The 26087-nt window shown below is 42.2% G+C and overlaps 1 protein-coding gene across 1 annotated transcript in view; it reads left to right on the top strand.

The window, feature by feature from the left end:
• Nucleotides 1-5399: 5399 nt before the first annotated feature.
• tinagl1 (tubulointerstitial nephritis antigen-like 1) overlaps nt 5400-26087 on the top strand; it is a 30678-nt gene continuing 9990 nt past the window's right edge. Inside the window, exons 1-9 of the mRNA XM_050034597.1 lie at nt 5400-5558; nt 9432-9742; nt 13286-13352; nt 19986-20078; nt 20179-20293; nt 23114-23240; nt 24128-24278; nt 24407-24593; nt 25750-25795. Of these exons, the coding sequence (XP_049890554.1) occupies nt 9439-9742; nt 13286-13352; nt 19986-20078; nt 20179-20293; nt 23114-23240; nt 24128-24278; nt 24407-24593; nt 25750-25795 (1090 nt within the window). The 5' untranslated portion in view covers nt 5400-5558; nt 9432-9438. The remainder of the gene's footprint in view (nt 5559-9431; nt 9743-13285; nt 13353-19985; nt 20079-20178; nt 20294-23113; nt 23241-24127; nt 24279-24406; nt 24594-25749; nt 25796-26087) is intronic.

Below are 26087 nucleotides of genomic sequence, written 5' to 3' on the forward strand. Positions count from 1 at the left end.
TGGTCAATGAAAACAGAAACGTATGTTATCCCATTCAAACCAAGCGAGGAAGACTTGCATGCTGCGTCGCAACATTAGCCTGCAATTCTCTCCTCTGTTACGAACATTACACACTTAAAAACTCACCAGACCAACCAACGCGGTCCCAAACCTCGTTCTTTTTATTTTGGTCTCTGTAACCGAACAGTGACACATTATAAAGAACTAAGTGGGCGCGAACCCCATTAATCAACTTCTTGATATCCATTGTCGGAACAAGTGTGCTGTAGGAACCAAAGTTACATGGCTTGCTCTCTGGGACCTCAAACCAAATGTCATCTAGTTCCATTATATTCAAGTGAAGGCAGACATCTCTACGGCCAATATCTCCAACACTCGGCAATCTAGATTGATAAAAAGCACCACAAGTAAGAGGAAAAATATGTATTTTTGATTTGGGGGCGAACTGTCCCTTTTTACAAAAAGACATTCCTTTTACCATACACGTGTTACACTGACATGTGTTTCGTCTAAGAAAAATGCAGAGCAAGAGCAAATGCAGATCCCCTCACAGGATTGAGACCTGTTCTACTCAACATGAGAAGGAATTCGAGCCTGAAACCAACCTGAACAAGAGGATTATAGAGAGAAAGGAGACTAGTATAGATGTATCTCATATTCCAGCCCATGAAGCTGCTTGTGTAAGGGTTGTTTTGTTTGAGGTATGTGACCTCCAAACACAAGTACATCCACTGCTCTCAAAAACAAAACTGTAAAGTGCCGTAATTCCAGCTGCAGCAAAAAGAGAACAAACAGTACGATAGAAATTCTGATCGTCTCCCAAATATCTGTGCTTCTCATCAACACCAACATGTGGGTGTGTTTCCATACACCGACTGCTAACTCAGAAACATCTAGAAAGGTTGTTGATGCACTCTGTCCACGTGTGTGCCGCCAGCACGCCCATTCTTGTTTACTATCTGCTGCAGCCGTCCGGCGTGTTCCTGGAACAGGAAATACACCAGAGAGCATGGAGAGATGGAGATGTGTCCACTCCTCCGTGGGGTCAGGAGAGGAGGCCTCCACCCTGACACGGTGCAGCTGGGATTCCCGGCCTCGCTGCGTAGCATCAGGGGAGGATTGTGACGTAATGATCGGGAGAAAGAGAGGGATTGTTCCTCAGGATGACTGTGTATGTGTGTCTGGCCCACGCCATGTGTCTGTCAAGTTTAATCTCAGTGCTAAATTATTCTTCCCGAAGTCTCCTTATTAAACACATTTAGAGTCCATTGATACAAATGCATCTGTAAGTACAAACAACTGCCTTTTGTGTGCGTGTTTGTGTTGCTTCTCACTAGAGTTCACCCACTGCGTTCTTTATGTATAGGCTCTATTGTTGCCATGTGTGTCCTCAGCCTCCACAGTTCAGTCTATTTTCGGGGAAATGACCTCACAAACAGAAGCACTGCTGATGTGATATCTGGTTCCCTTTAACTGCTGCTGCTCCGAAGAATCAAGTGTCACGGTTAAACATCTGGAGGGCTTGTTAAGGCCTGAGTCACCACAGGGTGGGTCGGGCCTACGTCTGTACATATCGAATGTACATACAGGAGTCTTACAACACACCGCCTACAGATCTTGTGAAACATTTCTGACAGGCATCCAAAGTGATTCACTCTCCTCGTCTTTGCTGATGAATTGGACATGAATCACACACACACTCCCTCGTCTGGTTACTTCCTCTTCTGATTCAGGGGTCTTATCTGAGGGTCCACACACACACACACACACACACACACACACACACACACACCTACTGCAGATGGCTACAATCAACCTCTTGTGCATTTACCATCAATAAGGCATCACGGCTATATTCCTCTATACGTGACTCGTGCTGCCAGTATATGTGCAAAATAACATTCTCTACATGTTAGTGCAACTGAATCAATCTTGACTGGATGGTAAACAACATGTACAGTAAGACCTGTGAAAATGATCGGGTCAGGTGGTGACAATAAAACACTGTAAACACAGCTTAGAGCACCTTTCCTCAGGAGGTTGAGTAAGAGGTGTTAAAGCCATAATTACAGTGTTGTTTGAAAAGTGAACCTGTTACTCAGAACTGTCTCATCTTTGCTCAACTTACTGACAGACACCGTTTGAGCTTTTCATTTCTGTCATGTAAATCAGAGGCACTGTTTGTAAATCCTGCAGGTTATTGACGGAGATGATTGATTATTGATGTCTTTATTTCAAGGGATGTTCCAACCAGGCTGCCATGGAAGATACCAAGCACCAATGTAACATCACAATGATTTAAAAAAAAAAAAAATGCATGAGAAACCTGTTCTAATTTCGATATGCTGCATGTAATATAACACCGGGAGATGAAACAGTAGCCAGTACCAATCTGCAGTATGTGGCCGTAAGCAGTTTATGAGGGTTTTTCAGTCCAGCTATGGCCGGAGGCATTATGTTTTCGGGTTGTCTGTTCTTGTGAACATGATATCTCAAAATTGCCTCAAGGAATTTCAAATTTGGCACAAACGTCCACTTGGACTCGACGATGAACTGATTTGATTTTAGAGGTCATAGGTCAAGGTCAATGTGACCCTGCATCTGTCTCATTCTCATGAACACGATATCTCAAGAACACCTTTAAATTGCTTTAAATTTGACACACAAAAGTCCAGATGGATTGAAGAATAAACTGCTCAGAATTTTGTGGTTGAAGGTCAAAGGTCAAGGTCGGTGTGACCTCACAATATATGTTTTTGGCCATAACTCAGGATATTAAATGCTAATTATGACAAAACCTCACACAAATGTCTACTAAGCTAAAATAATAAAGTGATTACAGTTTATATCCAAAAGGCCAAAGGTCAACTTCATTGTGACATCATAAGGTTCTGCATTTTCTGGTAGACGTGGATGTAAACTGTAAAAGAAACTTGACTGGTGTAGGGGCATAGGAACGCAGGGTGGTAATTTTATTTTATTTTTTTCAAAAATTTCTTGAACAAAGATAAAATTGTGGAGGACTATTTCTTTGATTTAGTAGAGTTTCAATTGCTCAGATAATAGCCTGGAAATTAGTTCGCATTTTTACTCTTCTGATTCCTTTGTTTTGAAGTCAAATTAACTTTTGATTAGATGCCAGAAATAATGTCTGTGGGTAACACAAACTTAAGAGATTGTCATGTTTGGTTCTATGATATAGAATACATCAGTTAATACCCCAGTTGTGAATTTTAAAGCTTTTATGGCCAAACACACCAAACCAAAGTCAAAGATCTCGTGGCGACGGAGGCCGACTGTTGCGTCTGTTCATGTCACCTGTGTCTCGGCCAAAAAGTTGACTTGAACACACCACAAAGACTACATCCAACTGCCAACTAGCACCTATGTTTCTGTGCTTGTGTGAGAGGAAATAACTCTCCATACCAGCAGCTGGCAGTAGTCTGTATTCCTTTTTCAAAAAGGGTAACGAAAAGACCGACAGGATGGATTCAAGACACTAGTTACCCAGTTATCACATTAACAGCGCAATACCGTGTTGAAAGAACAAATATTTACCGTTTGCTAGCAAACAAATTATGAAGAATTAATACAATTACGACCGTTTTTGCTAAAGAGCTAAATGGCAAAAAAAAAGTATTTTCCTCACCTCCGTTTCTCTTCCTGAGCACTGCAAAAAATAGGGCCACAGATGCTCACCAAAGGCCAAACATTGACCAATGGCCGACTGTCAGCTTGGTGTATCGGGGCCTTACCTGTCTTACAAAAGGTGATTGTTTACAAGTGGCTATTTGAGACTACAAAGCTTGTCTGGGACATTAAACATCATCATGCTGTACAGGAACACTTAGTGGCAGTAACGTTTAAGTCATGACTGTGGTGTAGTTCTTTTACAGACTAGCATTAGCTGTTTTACTTCTGGTGATTGCATTAACGCTTCAAAAATCATTAAAGTGGTGTTCATTTCTGAAGATTATCTTCTGTCTAAACTTTTGTTTGCCACAGAGCTCATTTTTTGCAATAATCCAATGGATGCGATGAATCAAAGCTTCAGTCAGTTGTCACATTTAATCTGTTTTTACCAACAAGCAAAAACAGCAGACTGCGCAGGGAACGCTTCCTTACAGTAGATAACTATAACTGTCTGACATTTATTTATTCATCTCACCTATTACAGATTTTTCGGGGAGCCCATTAGGTCATTTGTCATGAGTATTTGCTCATCAAGGACATGACTGACCTGTTACAGGACACTGCCCATTTTCTGTAAATGATCTACAATTGCTAATTATGTGGAGCAAATTAAATGTAAGCACATTTAAATAGGCCTATATTAGTGTGGGCAGTGTTGTCTTTTGTCCTGGATTTAGCCCTGCCCTACCCACCCACCTACTCTGCATCACAGCTATTGATTCAGGCTGTAGCTTATTGATCAACCCAAAGGGGGGTCTGTGGCACAGCTGTGTCTTTCAGGACCTCCATGACGGTCTCCTAAACACCGATTTAGGATTCTTATCCTGAAAAATGCAACAAAAGAAATCACTTTGAGCAATAATAGTGGGAACTGATGAATTCAATCTGGTGTCAAATATAAAAATATCGATCTTTTCAGCAGACTGAATCATATGCGCGTGAGAGGGTTGATTACTCAATTCAAAATTCTTGAAGTTCACTGACTTGCTAGAAAAAAAAAAAAGCAAACAGATCATCAATAACAGATGACTTATTTTGTTATAGTCTATTCAGGCTGAAGGGGAGGAGACGTTACAACACTGAGACAAATGATGTAAACAGATTCAAGACACGTAGATCACGCAGAGAGAAAACATCTGTAATATTTTGCACATTCAGAGTATTTGGCCTCCCTAAAACACCTGCCAAAGCGTCACCTCCGGAGGCTAGTTTGTAAGTTTCTAGAAGCAGGGAAGTCTTCCACTGGCTATCCCATAATAATTTCCTGGCTGCCCGGGGTGAAGATATGCAACCCATGACCACTAGATGGTGAGCAGGAGGTCAGTAGTAACCACTGTGTCTGCCACAGAGGAACAAGTGGATTTGACCCTGCAGGGGAAAGCTGCAGATAGTGGAGAGGAAACTGCTGCTACTGTCAGTGGAAGTGACAGTGGAAAGAAAGGAGAAGAAGGAGAGTGAATAAAGAGGAGTGAAAACTACTTTACTTTCAGTATGAAGGTTTCAGTTTGATATAGAGAGGAAAGGCATGAAGAGATAGCAAAGGGGAAGAAGTGTGTGTATGTGTGTGTGTGGGAGAGAGAGCGGGAGGGAGAGAGAGCACAGATTTGAGCAGGAGGCGGTGAAGCAGGGGACAGGGCAGAGAGTGAAGGGGGGTCGGGGGGGAGTGGTTAGCCCGTCTTACTGCCTGTATATAGAGAAGACAGAGTCTGGCAGAGCAGATCCAGTGAGAGAGTGAGGAACAGAGACAAGGGACTTTTTTTTACCTCTCCACCTGTGGATGACTTCCTGAGAAACACATCAGCAAACCTCTGTTTTTTTTTGTTTTAAATCGGATTATAAAGCCAGGATTTCTCTCTCAACTCAAGGTAACAAAAGTTTTAGCTCTCTTTACTTTTCAGCAGCAGCCCTCTGTTACACCAGACTGCGGGCAGGTGCAGTGAATGCCACAGTGTGGTTTATACTGATCTCATGCTATCTTAACTAACTCTCTGATTTATGGGAACTTTTAAACTTCCTGATTCACATGGTTGCTAATCAGTTTTTTTCTTAGATTTGAGCTAATTCCTCTGTGCAGAGAACTTACTGTAAGTTAGCTAAGTCTTTACTGTTACGACATATTTACCTTCTGGGTGTGGGATTGTAGGACACAATATTCAAGTTAGAAATACCTTCGAGAATATGAGTGGGAGACTGCTGAGATTTCTTTTTTTTTTATGAGAGGTTATTGAGTCCAGTGAGTTTGTGGCAGCTCCTCTTGTGTAATTCAAAATGAGAGTGATAACACACCGCAACCAGTTACCCGTCACTCACCTGTTGTACTGCAGGCCTCATTAGACACCTGCAAGGCATTATGAATGCTTTCTGTTCTCCTTGACCTGGTGGTTGTTTTAAAAATAGAGCTGCACAGATAATCGTCAAGGACTGTGTGACCCAGAGCGAAGTGGAGCTGAAAGGGCTTTTATATAGTTATACAGAGTCAAGATGACTGAGTTATCTGACGGGTGGTGCAGTGATAGCTCAAAGTTCAGCGGAAAGTAAAAGAGCGGGGAACATTAAAGGCTTGGCTCACCCAGACTACAAAATAACATTTTGTAGTATTAGTTTTTAGTTGTCCAGGTTTTGAGATATGTGTCGCTGATATTTCTACCTCCGCCCCAACACAGGTGAGGTGAACACCTTTTCATTTTTGGAGCCCACAAATGTAAATGCTCAACATGCTGTTAAAAGCTTTTAAAGAAAGTAGAAAGTAGTGTCAGCGTTCACGTTAAGGTCTGTGTGTTATAAAGACTAACCTGTTGCTCAGTTTACTGAGGTTGAGCAGGTTTAAGTTGTGAAGATGGTCCTGAAGCTGTGATGAAGGTCCAGCTAAGACACTGTATGTGTGAGTGTTTGAGTGTGTGTGTGTGTGTGTGTGTGTGTGTGTGTGTGGGTTGCCCTTCCCGAGGGTTCATCTGTCCTGTGGCTGCAGTGTGGGATCAGTAGCTTGGCTACAGCTGTCAGAAGCACTGATGGGCCATATGGCAGCTTCTGTGACACTCTGATAAGACTAAAAGGAGCTGAGAATATGAACTCATCAGCTAAAAGCTGAGAGCTGCACCAAACACCTCTGAATACATTCATATATTGCAGCTACTTGAATGTTTTCTTTGTTTGTTAAAAGGAATACTTCACCTCCCAAATGCAAATTTGTATTTGAATAACATATATCCACTGGTTACACTGGATTTGGGAAGAAAACTTTTGTTGCATACCTCGGCGGTGAATGAAGAATCCAAAATCATAGGCGCGTCCGCATTTAACAACAGCAAAACTAAATCAAAACATCCGTTTACTAACTGTCACACAACTCGTGCAGTATAACCCAAGTCTGTATGCTCAGTGCTTCCAGAACACATACATTTTTGCTTAAACCTTACACTTGAAAAAGCATGTGTTTAGGAAGTACTGCACATCCTACTGGATAAATAAGACTGCATGAGTTGTGTAAGAGTTTGTCAGTTCAGTTTTTGGTATAGTTTTGCGGCTTCAGTTCTCTAATTTTGGATTCTTTGATCACTGTGGAGACATGGGAGAGAAACAATGTTTTCTTCCTGATTTCACTGTGACACGGTGTGTAATTGATAAGCAAATGGTCATTTGAGGGATGAAGTATTCCTATAAATTACACTAAAAGACCTAAGTTGCTCTGTAGGGAAGTTGTATATTAAAGTGCTGTCAGCATTACAATCAGCACTTGTGTCTTTTCACGCTGACAGTTTGACCTGAAGGCCTCAGCAGCTCGGTGAGCAGACTGGTGGGTGTTTTATTGCACTGCTGCTCAGAGTCTGCCACAACAAAACACTTGTGTAAAGGAGGAGACCTGCCCATCCCATGCTGCCATATGCCCGCCTGTGTGTGTGTGTGGGGGGGCTGTGTGTGCACGATTCATCTAAAGGCGCAGTCATGCAGAAAAAAGGACAGCAGAGATCTTTTCCGGAGCCCCGCTTTATGTGCTGAGTGTCCATTGTGCTCCGAGATCTGATTGGATAATTAATGATGCTATTTATGTAAGCAGCGGGCCAACCCCTTGTCTTTGTGCGGCCCCATATGGACTCACACATTCAGTAACCTGACACCAATAGACACACACACACACACACACACAAACATGTCCACACAAACAGCCATACATATGGATGATTGTTGACCTTTGTTGAGCCTAAGAGTGAGAGCTGTGGATTGCTCAATCACACACACAGACACACAGACACAGACACACACACAGACACAGACACACACACACACACACACACACACACACACACACACAAGACTGGTCCTTGAAGGTGTTACATGTGCACACACCTATATTAGAAAGTGCATAGTGTGACAGTTAAATCACTGACTACACCCATCTTCGAACTTGGCCTTCATTATTGTCTCAACTACACACCTGTAACGTTTTGTTTTGTTGTCTTGCACAACAAAAATCTTTCCAGAATAAGTCGGACAGCCTTGCCAACACACTCAAAACTGCGTCAGTGGTAGTTTCCGCTACAGGTGTCACCTGGGCTGCATTTTGCCATGATAACACACACACAGACTCACAGGTTGAAAACAATACCAGCCATCATGTTGTTGGTGCAGCTGGTAGTCAAGATCAGGACGGTTCCTGTAATAGCACTTTGTAAAATGATTCAGACCCAGCTCCATTAGCACTTTCTCTCGAATCTGCTGATTTTTCTTGATTGCACCCGTTGATACCAGAGTCACCACCTGGAGCACGAGAGTGATCGTATTAAACAGGTTTCCTGCTGCCTGCGCTGTTACCGTGCCCCCAGCATGGCATTTAGATAAACTTTATTATCTCAGAGGTCCATTAATAATGGACATGGGCCGTATTTGTTCACTCAGACAATTTCCTCAAGAGTGACAGATTAGCTTTGACAGCAGGACATTACGTTGTTTCCGGCATGCTAATCTCAGGCGCTAACATCCCCTCCCTCATACTTGTAACTGCACAGGCAGGTGCAATGCAAAATATTTAATAATAGTGTGATTATAGTGCCGCTGGATTTATATGTCACTGCAATGCAAACAGTGCTGTATTAGTGAAAATATTAACATTGCAAGAGGGATTACATACTGGCACTTATTAAGGAAAAAAACAGGATAATGTGGAAATCGCATGATTAAGACTGATAAAGGTAGCTCAAGAACCTTTCACCCTGAGACCTGAAGTGACCCTCTTACATAATTCAACATGTTTAAAGGCCTCTGTGTTTCTACTGTCACATACTTTATTCCCATCACTTTCTTGCTGAGTGCATTTTCATATTTAGCTGCTGTTTGTCTTGGATGCTTTAAAGGAAAGTTGGAAAAATAAGCAGATGATCTCCAAGGATCATGTGCATTTGCTGCCAGCTCTGTTTAAATGTTATCTTTTGTGTGTGTGCATGTGTGCTACTGAGTGCATATGCCTCAGTGTGTATGTGAATTACTCAGCGGGAGGTGGATAGTGTGCTGGCAGCAGTCATACCCCAATTATGCTGCTCACAGTGCGACCTCTTCACCTCTCTTCCTGTGGAGTGTGAAGCATGAATTTGTAGACCTCTTCTCTGCAAGAGCGGGCCAGCTTTCACAAACACTTTTACCCATTTTATCAAATTGCAAGAAGGATTATAGAAGGGCATGGATTGTATAGTATTACCTTTAGCTAAACATCTCATATCCTATTTCCTGCCCCCTTCCGTTCACAGATTTATCATGAAGCTCTTCCTGTTGATTGTGGCGGCGCTGCTCCTGGTGGTGGGAGAGAGCACTGCAGATCGAATCTTGTCCAGAAGGACCAAGAGGGAGCTTGCCAGTCCGCTCCATGTTGGAGGCATCAGGGACCCGTTTGGCTCCTACTGCGAGAGGAGAGGAGGCTGCTGCCCTGGCAGAGACGACCTGTGCACGGTCCCCTACCTGGACACCATCTGCTACTGCGACCTGTTCTGCAACCGCACCGTCTCTGATTGCTGCCCTGACTTCTGGGGTCATTGTCTCGGCATTGAGCCACCTTTCATAGGTAAGTAAGGGTGCACAAGCAAATGTATGAATGTGTCTGTGTGTGCGCATCAGTGAGTTTTGCAGGTGTGTGCGTGTCCCTGTCTTAGTTAGTTAAGCTCAGTCAGAGAACAGCACAGAACCCCACTGACAGAAGCAGCATGACACCTGAAATCGAATTACAGTTACATACCTGCTTTATTAATATCACAAGAAATAAACATGTTTAAGATAAGGGACTGTCTAAAAAAGATTGGACACATGACTGCCATCTTTTTTCCAGTCTCTACTGTATTAATACATCTCAGAAGGGAAGGCTGAAAAATATATCTGGTGATCCATTTTCTAAGTCGGATCTAAATAGTTTTCTTTCCTGTGTTTGGTTTGGTTATGCCACATTATTTTTCTAAGGGGCTGTTTGTTATGTATAAGACGGGAGGGGGTCATGCAAAAAGGGAGAGGCATGTCAAATATTTTTTTAAGCACTGGTGTGGAACTTGTGTTTTTTTTATTTTGGCTTCGGAGAGGGGCATGCAAATTGTTGTATTTTGTATTTATTTTTCTGCCAGTTTTTAAAGAAAACATGTCTTCCGGAGCCATGTTTTCTTTAAAAAATGCCAAAATTACACTGCTTAATCACAGCCAGAAATGATAAAAACGGCAATGATCACTGGATTTTTAAATTTCCGATGAACCTTGAACACATTATGTGGAACAAACCCTTGTGTCAGATAAAAACATAACCAAATCTGAGCTTAAAATACTGATATTTCATCAAAATCACTTTATTCTACACATCTTATTTAAAATTTTGCCAAAAATAAATAGTTTGCACCAACTAACCAACATGCTCGACAAGAGTGAAAAGCCAGGACTCTTTAACTCAAGGATTTCACCTTTAACTTTAACTTTCAAACATCTAAGGGTACATTTTTAAATTGTAATAACTAATTTATGGTAAAGGGAGGGCCATGCATTTTCTGCCAGTCACTCAGGGAGGCTCAAGATGGAATATTTGTAGCTTTGGGGAGTGTCAAAATAAAATAAAATAAAAAACAAACAAACAGAGCCACACCCCAGCCACTTTTCTCCTCTGACAAATAAAGAACGGTCCCTATGTTACTTTTTATCATCTGTAAAAACAGATGGGAAAAAAAAAGTTTATCACGTGAAAACAATCTTGGTGCAGTGGTGCATTTAAGACTCTTGTGGCTGAAATCAGTATTAAAACAACAAACACTTGATCCTGACAAAAACCTTTTTTTGTTTTTTTTTTAAACCTGTTTTCCCTGATAAAAAAAAAAGAAGTATCTTAGAAAAAATGATCCTGGCATAACCCCCCCCCCCCCTGCCTGTTTCGCAGATGGAATTGTTTTAAGGAACTTACAAATATTATCCTGGCAGAACCTTATCTCATCTGTTCTTAAGTCAAACAAAGGAGAGAAAACAATTTAGACCATATTTATTTTCTTACTTGCCTCTCAGGGCTTCCATAGCTTACCCTCCAGGTGAAGATTAAAATTAGAATACCCTCCCCCTGATCCTCTGACCTCCCCTGATAATTTCTGTACAGACCCTAAGTAGAAAAGTTAAGATTTAGCCCATTTTCCATCCAGTTTAGCTGACTACATTTGGACTCCCCACACAGTTATAGTGCCATTCCCTCAGTGCAGAGGTGTAAAATGTGCCAGCGACAGCGGAGGTCTACCTGAGAACAGAGCAGGGAACAGTAGGCTTCTTATTAACCCAGACAGAGGGAGGGAGGAGGGGTGGATGGAGGGATGAATGGAGGTCAGGAGAAAGAATGTGGGCTATGTGGAGAGAGGGAGAGACAGGGTGCGGGACGGGAGGCAGAGGGGTCGGTACAGGTATGTGTTCCCTGGACGACAAGGTAGGGGGATCACGAGGTGGGACACACATGGATGTTTGAGAGTATGCACACACACACACACACACACACACACACACACACACACACACACACACGCATCTGAGCACACAGTCACACAGCCTAGAGGAAAACTTCTAAAGGAAGGAGGTGACAGATCTTTTACAATAGGTCCTTTCTCTTATCGCTGCCCTGCAGTCACAGATTGTTGCAGTCCATAACTCAGTGTTCAATACTTCACACAGCTGGACTTTTCTCATGATGTCATCAACATCTTCCAGTGTATAGTTTTCTAATATTCACACACAGAAAAAACCTCTCCATCATGCTGTGACGGTGTTACAATAACCTATTACATGAAACCACATACTTTCAGCTCAACATAATGCCCCTATATAAAATCCTTCCATGTCAATGAGTAACTTGTCACACCCTTCAGCTCTGCAGTCGCTGAGTTGTGACAGACTGGCTGAGACAGCTGTGAAGGGGATGACGGGTAACAGAGGGCCTCAGTCATAAATCACACAATCAGCTCTGGGACTCACACCAGAAGCAAGGAAACCTGCTCACGCTGTAAATTCTCAGCCAGCTCGTTCCCTAAATTCCATATGAAATTCACACTGGCACTGTAAATCAGCTTGTGGATAAACATCATTGTGAATCTGTCACCAGGCCAGTACGGTTTTTAACAGTCTGTTAGGAAGCAGGGTTCAAAAGTCTGACAGGTCAGATTTTAAATCATTTTTGTGGTTTGTGACATTTCTGAGTGGAACAGTGCGTCTGGCGCTTAAAGATATACTGCGCAGGAATTGTTGATTACTGTTTGTAAAGAGTATTGCCAGTGAAAGCCAACCCCAAATTCACTCTCTTTTTTTGAGCGAGCTTGTTGCTTCACATCACTTTATTTGTGCGTCGGTGTATTAGCATTTTTCTGGTGATCTGTCTGCGATTTTTGTACCTTCATCTTGGATGCGTGCTGCTCAGAGCCTCGCATCAAGTCCCTACCTTTGAAAGTCCCAGTCGAACCTGCGCACTGTGCCCAGGAGCATCCCTAACACAGTGAAATTAGAAGTCGTGTCTGCAGATACACACACTGCCACACACCTCCACTGGCTCACAAGTGATAATTGAGAGGGATTACTTATGTACGTTTGCTTTTTACCTGTGAGTTTACACAGTTTTTTGGGGAAAGTCCTGCACAGTACGCCTTTAATTATGGCTGTGATGGACGGGCTATTTTCATGGCCCTCTCCCTTGGTCTCACTAGAGGTGGCGGAGTGGAGTGTAAGCTGGTTAAAGCATGACGAGGGCCCAGGAAGCCTGGGAAGGCAGGAAAGAAGCTAACGCCACATTCCTACACTGGATTACTGGAGCTCAGAGCTCCTTAGACCTCACATATTCTGTGTGTACACTGCACACACAGACCCACACACACTGCACACTCACGCACACCTGGGGAGTTAGCGTTAAAGCTTTTATTGGTGTTGCAAGTGAAGGAATCTGCCCGTGTGATTGCACTATATTGAGTCTAAGTGCTGTATATCAAAGTGCATCTCTGACTCCTATCTGTGTTTAAGGCTGTGCGTGGCTTTGTCTCTGAGATCAGTGATATGATCATTGCCGATAAGCCACATAAAAGCCATATATATTGAATTGCCCCTCTTTGTCTCCTCTCAGGCACCTGCGAAAGAAATGGAAACAAGTTCTTCACGGGGCAAACATACAAAGAGAACTGCAATTTATGGTATGTACCGCCCTCTTTCTTCCTCTTATTTCTCTTTCAACCTCTTAAATGCCTGGCTTTCCCTTAAACGTCCCCTTAAGTAGCTTAAAGCTTCAAAACATTTCCCCCCCACTTCATCTATATGCTCCACATCTGCTTGTTCTAACAGTTCACATGAACCATTACATGCTTATATTGAGTGAGATATTCAAGCCCAAGATGACATGTTTATATTGATGCAACACTGCAACAAGCTGCATCACAGTTCTTCAGATTTCATGCTGACGAACAGAACTTGGTATTCTTAAAACCTGTGGGATCTGCTGTGGAGTTTAAAAATAAAGTTGGGTGGGTTTACAGAAATATGTGTGCACAGCATGTGTTTCTAATAATAAAGCCACTGGTGGCGTAATATTCTGTTTTATATCAATGTTTTGAGTTGAAATCTTGCACTGATCACATTATCATCATATTATATCCTCTGTATGCCATAATTGTGTGTGTGTGATGTGTTTCAACATTGGGGGCAGATATTAAAGGGGGTGGGGATCCTCAACAAGAACATTTTGAAACATTTAATTTCGTGCATTCTGTTGAATTTTGATGCACATTGTGTTTTTATTGGTGGCGAACAAATGCACATTTTTAATATTGAGGGTGACGTGTCCCCTGTGTACCCCTGAAATCTACACTTATGGCCATACTTACACTTTTTCTCATAAATTATCTTGACAGTAGGAAAAGCACAGGTGTACATCTTAAAATTAATGATGGCTCAAATCCTGTTGGCTCCTGCACGTTCACACTGAAACAGCTTCCTGGGTTATTTGAATAGAACATTGTTAATATTATTGGTAACACCTGTGTTTGTCCCACTATGACAAGTCAAACTATCAGCTGTGGAAAAGGCCTGTAGTTCAGTATGAGCGTGATGAGACAGAAAAGGAAGGAACACTATATACAGTTAGGGAAACAACAGGCTGTAGGCCTTGACTTATTTTAAGTTTTATGGAGAATAATATTTAGTCTTTAGTCTGCTCCATGTATTAAACAGTTAATGCTGATGAACAGAGTAATAATTTATTCCAAAGCATTCTCTGTTATGATCTGTTATGAAGTATAGAAGGACGGTGAGGAGGAACAGTAGCTGCATAACTGAGGATAAATCAAATGCTTTGGACCCCATGCTAATTTATCCCATCTCATAGCTACAGCACGTTGTGTGTGCCAACTTCTCCAACAGTGTTTTTCATACCCCCTGCTGAGTAACTTGGCAAATTTAATCATAATTGAAAGAGATTTTCTGTTGAGCCTTTGAACTCTTCTTACTTTCATCTTGATAAAGATCCTATAAAAGCACCAAAGTGAGGCTGGATATTGTGATGCAGTCATGTTTAGACTCTTTGATTAGATCTCCTTGCAGTATTTTTCCAGTTCTGGCATACTGATGGATGCACTTACAGACAGTCCTTCACTTTGTGACCCTGACATGACGCCAAGAGTTTCTAAAAGCAGTATTTTAGATTAGCTCTCAGTGACAGCAAAGTGTTTTTTTTTTATCTCCATGGCCTTCTACGCCCCGAGGGCAACAGAGTCCACGTGGCTGCTGTCATATTTGTGCTTGATATCGACAGCAGTCAAGGAGAGGCAAAGCAGATATTGAGAGACTAGAGGAGGGAGACGGAGGAGGTCAAGTGAGTGAAGGCAGGGAGAAGGGAAATGGGAATTCCTCACCTGTCCTCCACTGTGGTTTCTCATGTCCGTGTCATTGGATGTTCCTCAAAGACTCTGTGTGAACATGCATGCGCACAAATGTTGATTTAACATCCATTTGTATTACTATATTTATCTCCATGAAACAAGAACACAAGGTCGCGGTTTGTCACGACACTTCTAACCCAAACCACGCTGACCCCGCTGATCTCCACATCCTCTGCTTTAAAGGGACAGTTCCTCTGCTTTAAAGGGACAGTTCACCACTATATCAAAAATACAGATTCTTTCCTGCTTTCTGTAGTGCTATTTATCAGTCTAGATCATTTTGGTGTGAGTTGCTCAGTGGTTTCAGCTGTAGAGATGTCTGCCTTCTCTCAGATAAAAAGGAAGTAGAGGACTCTGGCTTGTGGTGCTCAAAGCGCCCAAAAAAATTAATTTGAAAAACTCAACAGCAATGTCTCTTTCCAGAAACCATGACCCGGTTACTAGATCATCTACTTGTTGTGAGCAGTTTCATGTAGGAACTATTTTGTTTCTCCTGAACTACATCCGCCAACCAGATCACCATGCAGAAGGAAGCGTGCATCTACTGCTGCCTCACCTTGCACCATCAAGCTAGCTAAGGTTGTTCCATGAGTAGATGCACACTTCCTTCTTTGTTGTGCTCTGCTTGGCGGTTGTAGTTCAATAGAGAGAAAATAGTCCCTACATTAAAACTCCTCACAATAAGGTCTGCACATTGTCCTGAGCTGTCCTGTGTCAGTCAGATACGCATCATGGCAGCTCATTAGGTTTGACCTAAAGCATCTGATGGGTGCGTTGACAGGCGAGGTTGGCAGCTGATAAATGGTGGAGCGAATGCCTCCTCTGGAGGAAAGACTAGAGGAGGTTGAGCTGTGTGGTAAAAATAACCTCCAGTGTCCACCACAAAACAGCATGTATGTGCTAGCTCCCCCTTTCACCGCCAAACAAAAGAGTCTTATGCACATACGCTCTCACACGTGCTTGTTAAGGCAATACACATGGATGCTTGAAAAATTGCACCACAGCTTTGGGCGCAGAGGGACACACACACACTCCCTTTTCCTACTCCTACACTTTCCACTTATTAATTTCCCAAACGTGCGTCCTCCTAACTCTAACGGCTTCCGCCTTGTGTCGACTCCCTCTTTTCCCTCCAAAGTCTCGCTGCTACCTTACCTCCTACATGTCTTGACTAACAACTGAGCAAAACAGGAAGCCAAACATCCCTGTCAATAAAAATTAGCTCTTCAACCATCCGCATCACAGTAGGTATGAATGTTATCTTTTAGCTTTAACTACCTCATGTGCAGATTGTGTCAGTGTTAGACAGCATATAAACACAACCTGACTGAGCATGAAGTATGACAGCAATGCTTAGTTTACTGTAGTGTGCGTGTGTGTGAAGATGTACCGTGATACGTGTGGCAGTCTATTGTTGTGTTAATGGGATCCCCAGCTGGGACCTTTTCCTCCCCGTGCTGTTGGCATCCTGATAACTCTTTATCTGCTCCAAATCATCTAAAAAACGGCGCCTCCTGCTCAAGCCCACAATCTCACACAGCCTTGAAGGAGCAACTATCTCCGCTACCGTTTGGCAGCAGCTCTGCTCTGTCTTCAGAGCACTTCAGATTGGACAACAGCCAACGCCAGCTTGGACTTTCTTAGTTGTTGTACAGTTTCTCAGATGATGTACATATGTCATATGTAAACACACATACAAACGTGGCTCTGCTCCCACTGATCTAACAGGATATAGCGAGATAATACTTCTAATGTCACCCAGGTGTGTGTTTGTTTATATGTATGCAAGTGTGTGTATGGTCTCAGGGGTGAAGTGGGTGTCTTTCTCTAATTGGGGAGTGTGACGGAAAATATGAAATATGGCCTCCCACTGTCCCAGGAGCCATCATATTTCTTTATCAGTCACACTCTGTCTCAGTCACCATGAGTCTGTCATAATGCCCGTCCCTCTGTGTGTGTGTGTGTGTGTGTGTGTGTGTGTGTGTGTGTGTGTGTGCATGTGTGAGAACCATTACTGTGTGAATTTATTGTTGTTTTCCCCCACTGGCACTGAGCTGCATGTGTGTGTTCAACCCAAACGGCAGAATAAATGTTGGCATTGTACATTTCTGCAAATCATGGACATGTTACATTTGTATACATGTCGCCGATATGTTTCAATCTTAAATTTTATGTTTTCACAACACTGTCGTTGTCATGTGGTTAAGTTTAGGCACGAAAACCACTTGGTTAGGGGCGGGAAAACATCATGTTTTGGCTTAAAATGCCCAGTTTGGTTGCTACAAACATGACTCAAAGCGTACAGAATTCCTGTTAAAATACTCAGTTTAGTCGCTACAGACACAGTTGGAATTGTCCCAAGCTCTTGTTAAAAATACCCGGTGTGGTTGCTACGAGCACAGTTGGAAATGTCCCTAACTTTTGTGAAAAAAAAAAACGGCTTTTGTTGTTACAACCACAGCTGGAAATGTCCCAAACTCTCATTAAAAGTACCTGGTTTTGTTGGTCTTGAACACTGGTCTGCTCCTGTCTGCTGCTTGGCAGCCGTCTCACCTAGATGTAACACCATCCTCCCTCCTCCTGATGAGGAACTCAGCTCATATATTCGTAATCTGAACCCCGCTGCATGTATATCACACATACATATGTTACATAATGGTGGTTTGCAGAGATGTTCGATGCCCACACCTTAGTCTGGCGACTGGGCTGATGTGTCCCTGCTGAAGGGAGGAAGAGAAGGTCATTGTTTTTTCCTCAATTCAAAGCCGTCAGACGTCAGACGGTCCTGGCCTTAACTCTGCCAGTGTCTGTGTGTCTGAGTGTCTGAGTGGGTGTGTGCTTGAACATTGTATTTGCCTGTGTCTCAGAGACCCAGCAGGGAGGAGCGCAGTTTGAGAGTTGATACACACTCTGTGGGCTTCACTGTGACTAAAGGGGAATTTGGCCTCTTTATCATTGTGTGTGTGTGTGTGTGTTTAATGATCCTCCTGGGCAGGTTCCCCTCTCTGTAAACATGACGACTAATGTACAGTAGACTTTATGGTTGGAAGTCTATACACGCCTGTGTGGGAAACACCCTTCATTCTTTCTGCTGTCGCTCATTATAATATTCCCAAAATGGCGTCAGACCTTGCAGCTGTTATTTATGGTGACTTAGTAACTTCATTTAACCAGGTAGTCTCAGTGAGAGGGACCTGAGAACGAAAATATTTACAGTCAGGCAACGAAAAAACATCAAGAAATCTCCAAGGGAATGAAAGAATCTTGCTTGAACCTGTTTATTTAGAAAGATACATAATACCTGTATCTAGTCCTGCCAACCTTAATGTGTACATAAGGAGAGCAACTCTGAGGGACAGAGAGCAACAATGAGTAAGAAATGTGTCTGTATTGATAGAGCAAACTGAAAGATTGCATTTAAATGCTGAATAGTTTGACACTTTACGAAACGTGTTTATTTGCTTTACTTCCGAGGGTTAGATGAGAAGATTGATGCTGTTTTCAAGTCAGTAACTATGTGGCTGCAGCCAGTTATCTTAGCTTGGCAAATGAGATACTACATGTTAATAAGTGAACTTTAGAAGTGCTGATTTGTACCTTTGGACAAATCCACGTTAGCTGGCAGAAAGTTTATTTTTCAAAATGTCAGACGACTCTTGCAAGAAATGACGGAGTAATATGACATTAGAGAGTCTCAGGAATAGTTAAAACACAAAAGTTGACCCACCAGTGTTTTTATGTTTTGGAACAGTCATGTATAAATCACTGTATTATCAGTGTAAATATTCTGCATTATTCTGTACCATCTTGATAGGATAATATACCATTTATAAGGGACAGGCCTCCATTTTGGTGTTTTGTTTTTTCCACACAGCTGCTTTTAGAAAATATACAGGATGGAATATGAACATAAATTAAGTCTTAAACAGTTAATCAGAAAGCTTAAGGGACTCTGGTGAAACTGAATATTTATCTGCAGCAAAATGTTTTAATCATTTACTTGAAGTATCGACCGAAGGTGAACTGAAGTCATGTGTGTCATGACTCATCTGTGTGAGTGACCTTTTGTTAAGTGCTTGTAATTTAACCAAATGTTTCCATTCTATATTTTACTGCATTCACAGGGAAATATATTTTTTACTCCAGCGTATGTACTTTACAACTACGATTCCTGGCACATAATTTTTAAACTAATGTGTTTATCCAAAATAATGAAGTATAATTAAAGATTTATTACAGTACACAGTAGTGTGTATATCAGAGGCTAACATTTTGAAATGGGCCAGTCTATAATGAATACTTCAACTTTTGATTCTTTAAGTATGTTTTGCTGATAATACTTTGAATGCAGAACTTTTACAGTACTCTATGTTGTCATTAAAGAATCTTGATACTCACCCCACCACTGCTCACACACACACACACACACATGAACACACACACAGTGAGTCATCAAAAACTACACAGTGCAAGTTATTTTTGAACATCCCCAAAGTAAACAGCGTCGTCATCATTAATATCCTGTTCTCTTATCTCTTCCGTCATCATCTTGAATTCTTTAGTCTCTCTCACTGCCTTTAAACTAAAAATGGATCTGCGCTCTGCAGCCTTAAAAGGCTGAATGTTTCCTGTGCCCTTTCCTTCTGCTTCTCACTCCCTAGTTTCTTTTTATTTTCCTTTTTTTTTTCCACAGTTACTGACATTCTTCTCTCAATTAATTTCTTATTTGGGAATTCCTCCGAGCCTTTGCATATTTGTTCATGTCTCACAAGGTCTGTCTATTTTAGCTGTTGACTGCTTTTAGCATAAATATGGAAATTGGAACTATTTTCATGCAACTACAGCTGCTCATGCCTTTTAATGGTCTCATCTCTCTTTCTCTCTCCTCTGTAGTACATGTGGGACGACAGGACGCTGGGAGTGTGAGCAGAACGCCTGTCTGATGGATCCTGACATGATCCATGCCGTCAACAGAGGAAACTACGGGTAAAAAACAGACACATTAACTAACATACGTGATGGTATTTAATGCTCTACAATAAGATCTTTATTATGCATGATCACAAACACATTCTCCTCCTATTAGGTGGAAGGCAGCCAACTACAGTCAGCTCTACGGCATGACTCTAGACGAGGGCATCCGGTTCCGCCTGGGCACACAGAGACCCTCCAGGACTATCATGAACATGAATGAGATCCAGGTACAGGACAGCCTTCATCCTTGAAAATGATTTTTGGGGTCAATAAGACAAAGACAAATGTAGATAGAGACACAGGTGGGTGGTCAAGTTCCTGAAGGCGCAGGTACAAAGTTCAGCACTCATATTCTTTGCTTACATGCCTTTAGGCAAGTCATGAAAACCCTGCCATGCCCTGAGTTTTGTAACTGACCTTTGACCTCTGACCTGGCTTTTAAAAAGAGGCATGCGAGAACTTATTTCCATACAGGGACTGGAGGAATATCACGTTACTTGTTGCTACTGGGTCAAACCACTTAAACCTCGGGTTTCCCCCTAAAAATTCCTCTTTAAGAAATATTTGCACTTTTTACACTTAAGTGTCACATAAATCACATATGGTACATTTGTCATCCCCACTGAAGCTGCATGATGTCATGCTTTTATAGCTGCACCATTGCAGCAAGTGTGGATATTGATTGCTTCTGTATGATTTAAATACAGTGCATTTCGCCCTAATTCAGACATGTTGATTCGGGCTGTCCCACATACAAGTTTGTGGGCATTGAAGCTTCACTGTTGTGAGTAACTGAAGCTTTGAGAGGGCCTGATGTGGTGAGCTCATAATAGATTTACAACATACTAGTTTCCTTTAGCATATCTGGCGCTTGATTTTTGGGAGTCACCTTTGCAAATTCAAGGTTTTTTTGACATCTTGCTAGCGTGGGCCTATCAGGTGTGGTCAGACTGTCCCAGTTTCAGTAGTGCATGACTGCTGGTGACTGACACCAGATGAGAGCGAGTCTGAGTCACAAAACTGTCACAAAGTTTAAATGTCCTTGTCTAAGAATAACTCAAAGAAATTAATGTTGATGCATAATGAATAATCTTGGATAACTATTTCTTGATGAATGGGCTATTTTGGATTTTTGGGGTAATTATAAAAATGCATTTGAACACTGATTTCGACATCGATTACCATGGCAACGATTGAAAGTTATAGGCTTCTCAGCATGCGGGTCAGCCCTTAACTTTAGATTTCAACATAAGTTTTGATAGAAAACTAATTTATTTTCAGTTTATTAAAGGATTTCTTTCATTTGATCAACCATCAGTTTAAATAGCCTTTCTCCTGTAGGTCCTCTATATTGACTAATTTTAAGCCATGATTCTTAATCTCTTATTCTTGGCATAAAAACATATTAATTAAAAAACCTTTATATAAATATAGTGTATGTACACCAGTCAAAAACAAGTGTGTGACACATGTAGGTGAGTGATGTGTAGGTGATAGAGGAAGTTTTAGTGACAGGTGAGAACGCAGAGAAAAAGTGAATTGTTACAGCTTTGTTGAGACTTCTCACTTCTTTAAAAGCTGCTGCACACTTCCTGTGAGTTGATGATTTGCGATACGCAGGTTTGAAACCTATTACAACAAGGGAGCACTGATCAAAACGTTTCTCGCTTAATTATGGTGGCTCGTCGGTATGCGATGGCGTCGCCGTCTGGAACCTCAGCCCGCTCTGATCCACTCAGTCTTTGTTTACATTGCACCCAGACAGATTACATAAGACGGAACCAAAACATCAGACAGAGAAGATGGAGGGGATAGTGGCTGCCTGGAGAATAAAGAGCAGACCTCCTCCTCAGTCTACACCTCCCCACCTCCATCCATCCCTCCATCCATCCATCCTCACTCCCCGCGTTTACCTCTCCCAGCATTCCACGACTCCTTCCACCCTAACAACCTCACAGCTCCCCCTCCTTCTTCCGCCGTCAGCGTGTCCCTACCTGTGCCAGGAACCACATCAGAGTCTTGCAGCCCATTCATAAATCTCTCTGTCCCTCTCTCCTTTCATGTCTGTCTGTATGCTCCCGTGTAAGGGATGGAAAATTCATGAATGAATTCAGACTTATTCTTGCCGCCATTTTCCCTCTTTTATCACACCTGTAGGTCAGGTGTTTGAGGTGTCTGTGCTTTTAGACTTTGACCTTCCACAACTACAAATGTCTGGCCCGGAGCACATTCCTTAGTTATGTATCAGGTGGCCGTTTGTACTTTGAATACCTCACTATTAATCGGAGGAATGCAGTGCAGGCGGGCAGCCTCCTTGAGAGTGAGAGAAGGGAAGTCAGTTGTACAGAAGTGTGTGCCCTCATATCACACATAACTGGGAGATTAGGAGGGCATCCACCCTCGAGTGGAGACTAACACATTGAGTATGCTTGGCATCTGAGAAGCACCTGTGCGTGAATTTACGCTATCAGGAAAATATTTGCAATCCATCAAAGACTTACCCTAATTAGGATTCATCATCACAGTGATACTGGTGTTTTGAATAGAGATGGCTGCCTCCACAAAAGCCTTGAGTTCAGTTGGTTCAAATGACGCATTCAGCGTAACCAAATGGCCTCATGGTGTTATGGAAAGGACCGTTATCAAAGGTTGCTGTCTATTCCACAGCGCCAGAGATTGACACTGAGCCAAATGGTCCTAATCGCCTGTGAATACGTCCCTTCTAGTGGAGGTTTGATTAGCAGACTTATGTAATCTGCCCATGATCCAAACTTGTCATACAAAGCCGTCCACAAGTATTTTAATTGCAGCTGTTAGTTTGTGGGCAAATAATTACTCTGCACAGCCCGACACTATACTTTCAGAGAAGTCATCCCACTGCTGCAGCCTACATCTAAATCCTTGTTTACATTTTTGGGCTGTCACTTATGATAATAATTGTTTTTACTGAGAAACATGAATGTTTACTCAATGAGCATTGCTCTGCGGGAGTGTAACAGTTATTGAGCTCTACTGACTTTACTCAACTCACCTTTTCTTTCTGTCAGATGAACATGGATCCTCAGAGTGACCGTCTGCCGCTCTATTTCAACTCAGCAGAGAAGTGGCCGGGAAAGATCCATGAGCCACTGGACCAGGGCAACTGTGCTGCATCCTGGGCTTTCTCAACTGCAGGTAGAGCAGGAACAGAATAAATGAAAGCTGGGAAATGTGGGATGTCATTATAAGACATACAGGAAAGACAGAAATAGAAGAATAAAAACGAAAGTTGAGCAACTTTTGACATATTTGAAAAAAAAGTCAAAAGAAATACACAAACACTGCAGCCTTGTTCCCAGTTCATAAAATGTGCTGCCTAGAAAAGGTCTTCCTAAAGTTTATAGCTGAAGTATGTCATCTTCTGTGCAGATGTTTGGGTGTTGCTTCTGATGATTGATTGACATTGGTTATCACATACTGTAGCTTCCTGAGGGCACAAATTGTAACAATTAGAGCAGAGGTCCTCACACTTTTTAATAACATACCTACCTCCTGACCAATGCAAAACATTTTGGTAGTAAAAAACAAACCCTATATAAAGAGATACAACATGGCACTGTGCTATCAGTGTCCAATTTACCAGACAACCTTGTGACTTAAAAAAACAACAACACTGAAATGCTGCATTTCAGGTGTTTAAAATCATCACCAACTTTATGGCAAAACATTTTTTTGTCATCTTGCAACAGCAAGACAGCACTGTAGTTGCTTTGACGTGCAGTTTTGTCATAGAATTATTTCATGAATTATGCATGGCCATAGGTGTAGATAGACTGAATTTCCACATTGCAGGAAATTCAATCTTTGATGCTCAAATCCCCTACTGCATATGCCCCCCTCCCCCATTAAAGCAAAACCTTTCCCCTAACAGTCTGTAAGTTGACATATGTAAAAAAAAAAAACCTTAGGACTGTGCATTTGAGAAGCACTGAATTAAAGGACAAAAGAAGAAGACATAATCTTACATGTTAAAAGGGGTTTTTGGTGTGACATTTTGTAATGTTTCCTCTCCTCTTCACCAGCTGTGGCATCAGACAGAATCTCCATCCAGTCCATGGGTCACATGACTCCTCAGCTGTCCCCACAAAATCTCATCTCCTGTGACACACGCAACCAGGGAGGCTGTGCTGGGGGACGCATCGATGGAGCCTGGTGGTACCTCCGACGTAGAGGGTAAAGACTTCATTTTATATGTACTGGAAACAAAAAAAGCAAAGCAACATACAGTAACTTTGGTGATTACTTGACGATGACACTCTAAAGATTTGGCTCATCTTCCCATCTCTCCTCTTCTCTCACAGAGTGGTGACAGAAGACTGTTATCCATACCGACTCCCGCAGGAAACACCAGCAGAGGTGGGCCGCTGTATGATGCAGAGTCGCTCGGTTGGCCGGGGGAAGAGGCAGGCCACACAGCGCTGCCCCAACACACACAACTACCACAACGACATCTACCAGTCCACACCACCCTACAGGCTCTCATCCAATGTAAGCACTGCACAAACACAAGACATCCAACCAGAACGATATGTTCTTACATCTCCAGTGAACACTCCGCTTTAATGAGCTCACTGTACATTTTTTGGACCTTCTCATGCCACAGCAGGCTATAATCTCTCTCACATGTTTATTACAGTATGTGTTTTTGCAGACTTTCTTCATGCATACTTGACTCTGTTGTGAATGAACATGGGAATGTACAGGATTAAGTTCTCGACAGCACTCATCACTGAATCAATGACGAGCGAGAAGTTGTATTTTTACCTGCATGTTTGCCACTTTTAATGGTCCAGGCAGTTGGATTCAGGATTGAGAAGGTTGATTGAAATATTATACAGAATTAAATCAGTTTTGATTGTAGTTTGGTTTGAAATACTCTGAGTATACAGGCCAGTAAGTGAATTAAACCGATCTACAGACTGCATATCATCATCCATAATCATTATCTACTGTCATTTCAAGACTCAAATGTGTATCTGTAATAAGATAATATTTACCTTCTAATATCAAATCACTCTACATGTCATCTATTCATGCTCAGCTGCAATAGGGAGTTGATTAAATCAAAATCTGTCAGCTGATATTAGAGCGTAGCAGCCAAAAGGTCTGACTGATTACACTGAGGAAACACAGATAAATAACTCTACTGTGTACATTTATATGTGCATTCTCTACTTGGCTGACGTTAAAGGCAAAATTACAAATTTAATTAAAAGGCTGGATGATCTAAACGTGTCCACTTCAAGAAGAAAGCACCTCTGCCCTTTCTTTTGAGCTCAAAGTATCATGTAACGTTCACTAAAACCGTTTCCAGAAGCCATCTCTGCATGCAGCTGCGTGCATCTCCGTCAACCGCTGAGCTGCAGCCGACATGTGGTTTTATCAGCCTGCATCTATCATTGCTAAATGACGGCTAATGCCTCTCGAAATCATTACAGCCTGTTGTTTCTGTCTCCCGATGGCCTGTGAAGTCAATAAGCCAGGCATTAAGGCCAAGGGGCCCTGTTGGACTCAATCTTGTTATCTGACTTTGAACATCCAGGGGGGTTGTTTTCATCCTCTCCATTTCACTGACATGTAATGATCTTCCTGTCTGTCTCTCTCTCCTCTGCCTATAAATCGCTCCTTCTATCGTCTCACTCAGGAAAAGGAGATCATGAAGGAGATCATGGATAATGGCCCCGTGCAAGGTAAGGTGAACTTGTAAATAATATCTTAGTGTCAACATTTGCTCCCAAGTGAGCGCTGCTTTTTTAAAAATCGAAACAACACCACACTCCCAAGGGACCCACAAATCCAAGCACATACACCGTGAAGCCTCGTGTTAGGTGTCTGACCTCAGATGAGGTCATGTTTGACCTTGTCATCATGATGGTTTTGTCCTGGGTTTTAACTTTGACCCAGAGTCACCTGGTCAAAAATCATGGGCCTTTATGTCAGTGTGGTGGAAGTGACTTTCCTTTAGCTCGCCTCACTGTCTGG

The sequence above is a fragment of the Epinephelus moara genome, chromosome 22, assembly GCF_006386435.1.
Source record: "Epinephelus moara isolate mb chromosome 22, YSFRI_EMoa_1.0, whole genome shotgun sequence".
Taxonomy (NCBI): Eukaryota; Metazoa; Chordata; class Actinopteri; order Perciformes; family Serranidae; genus Epinephelus; species Epinephelus moara.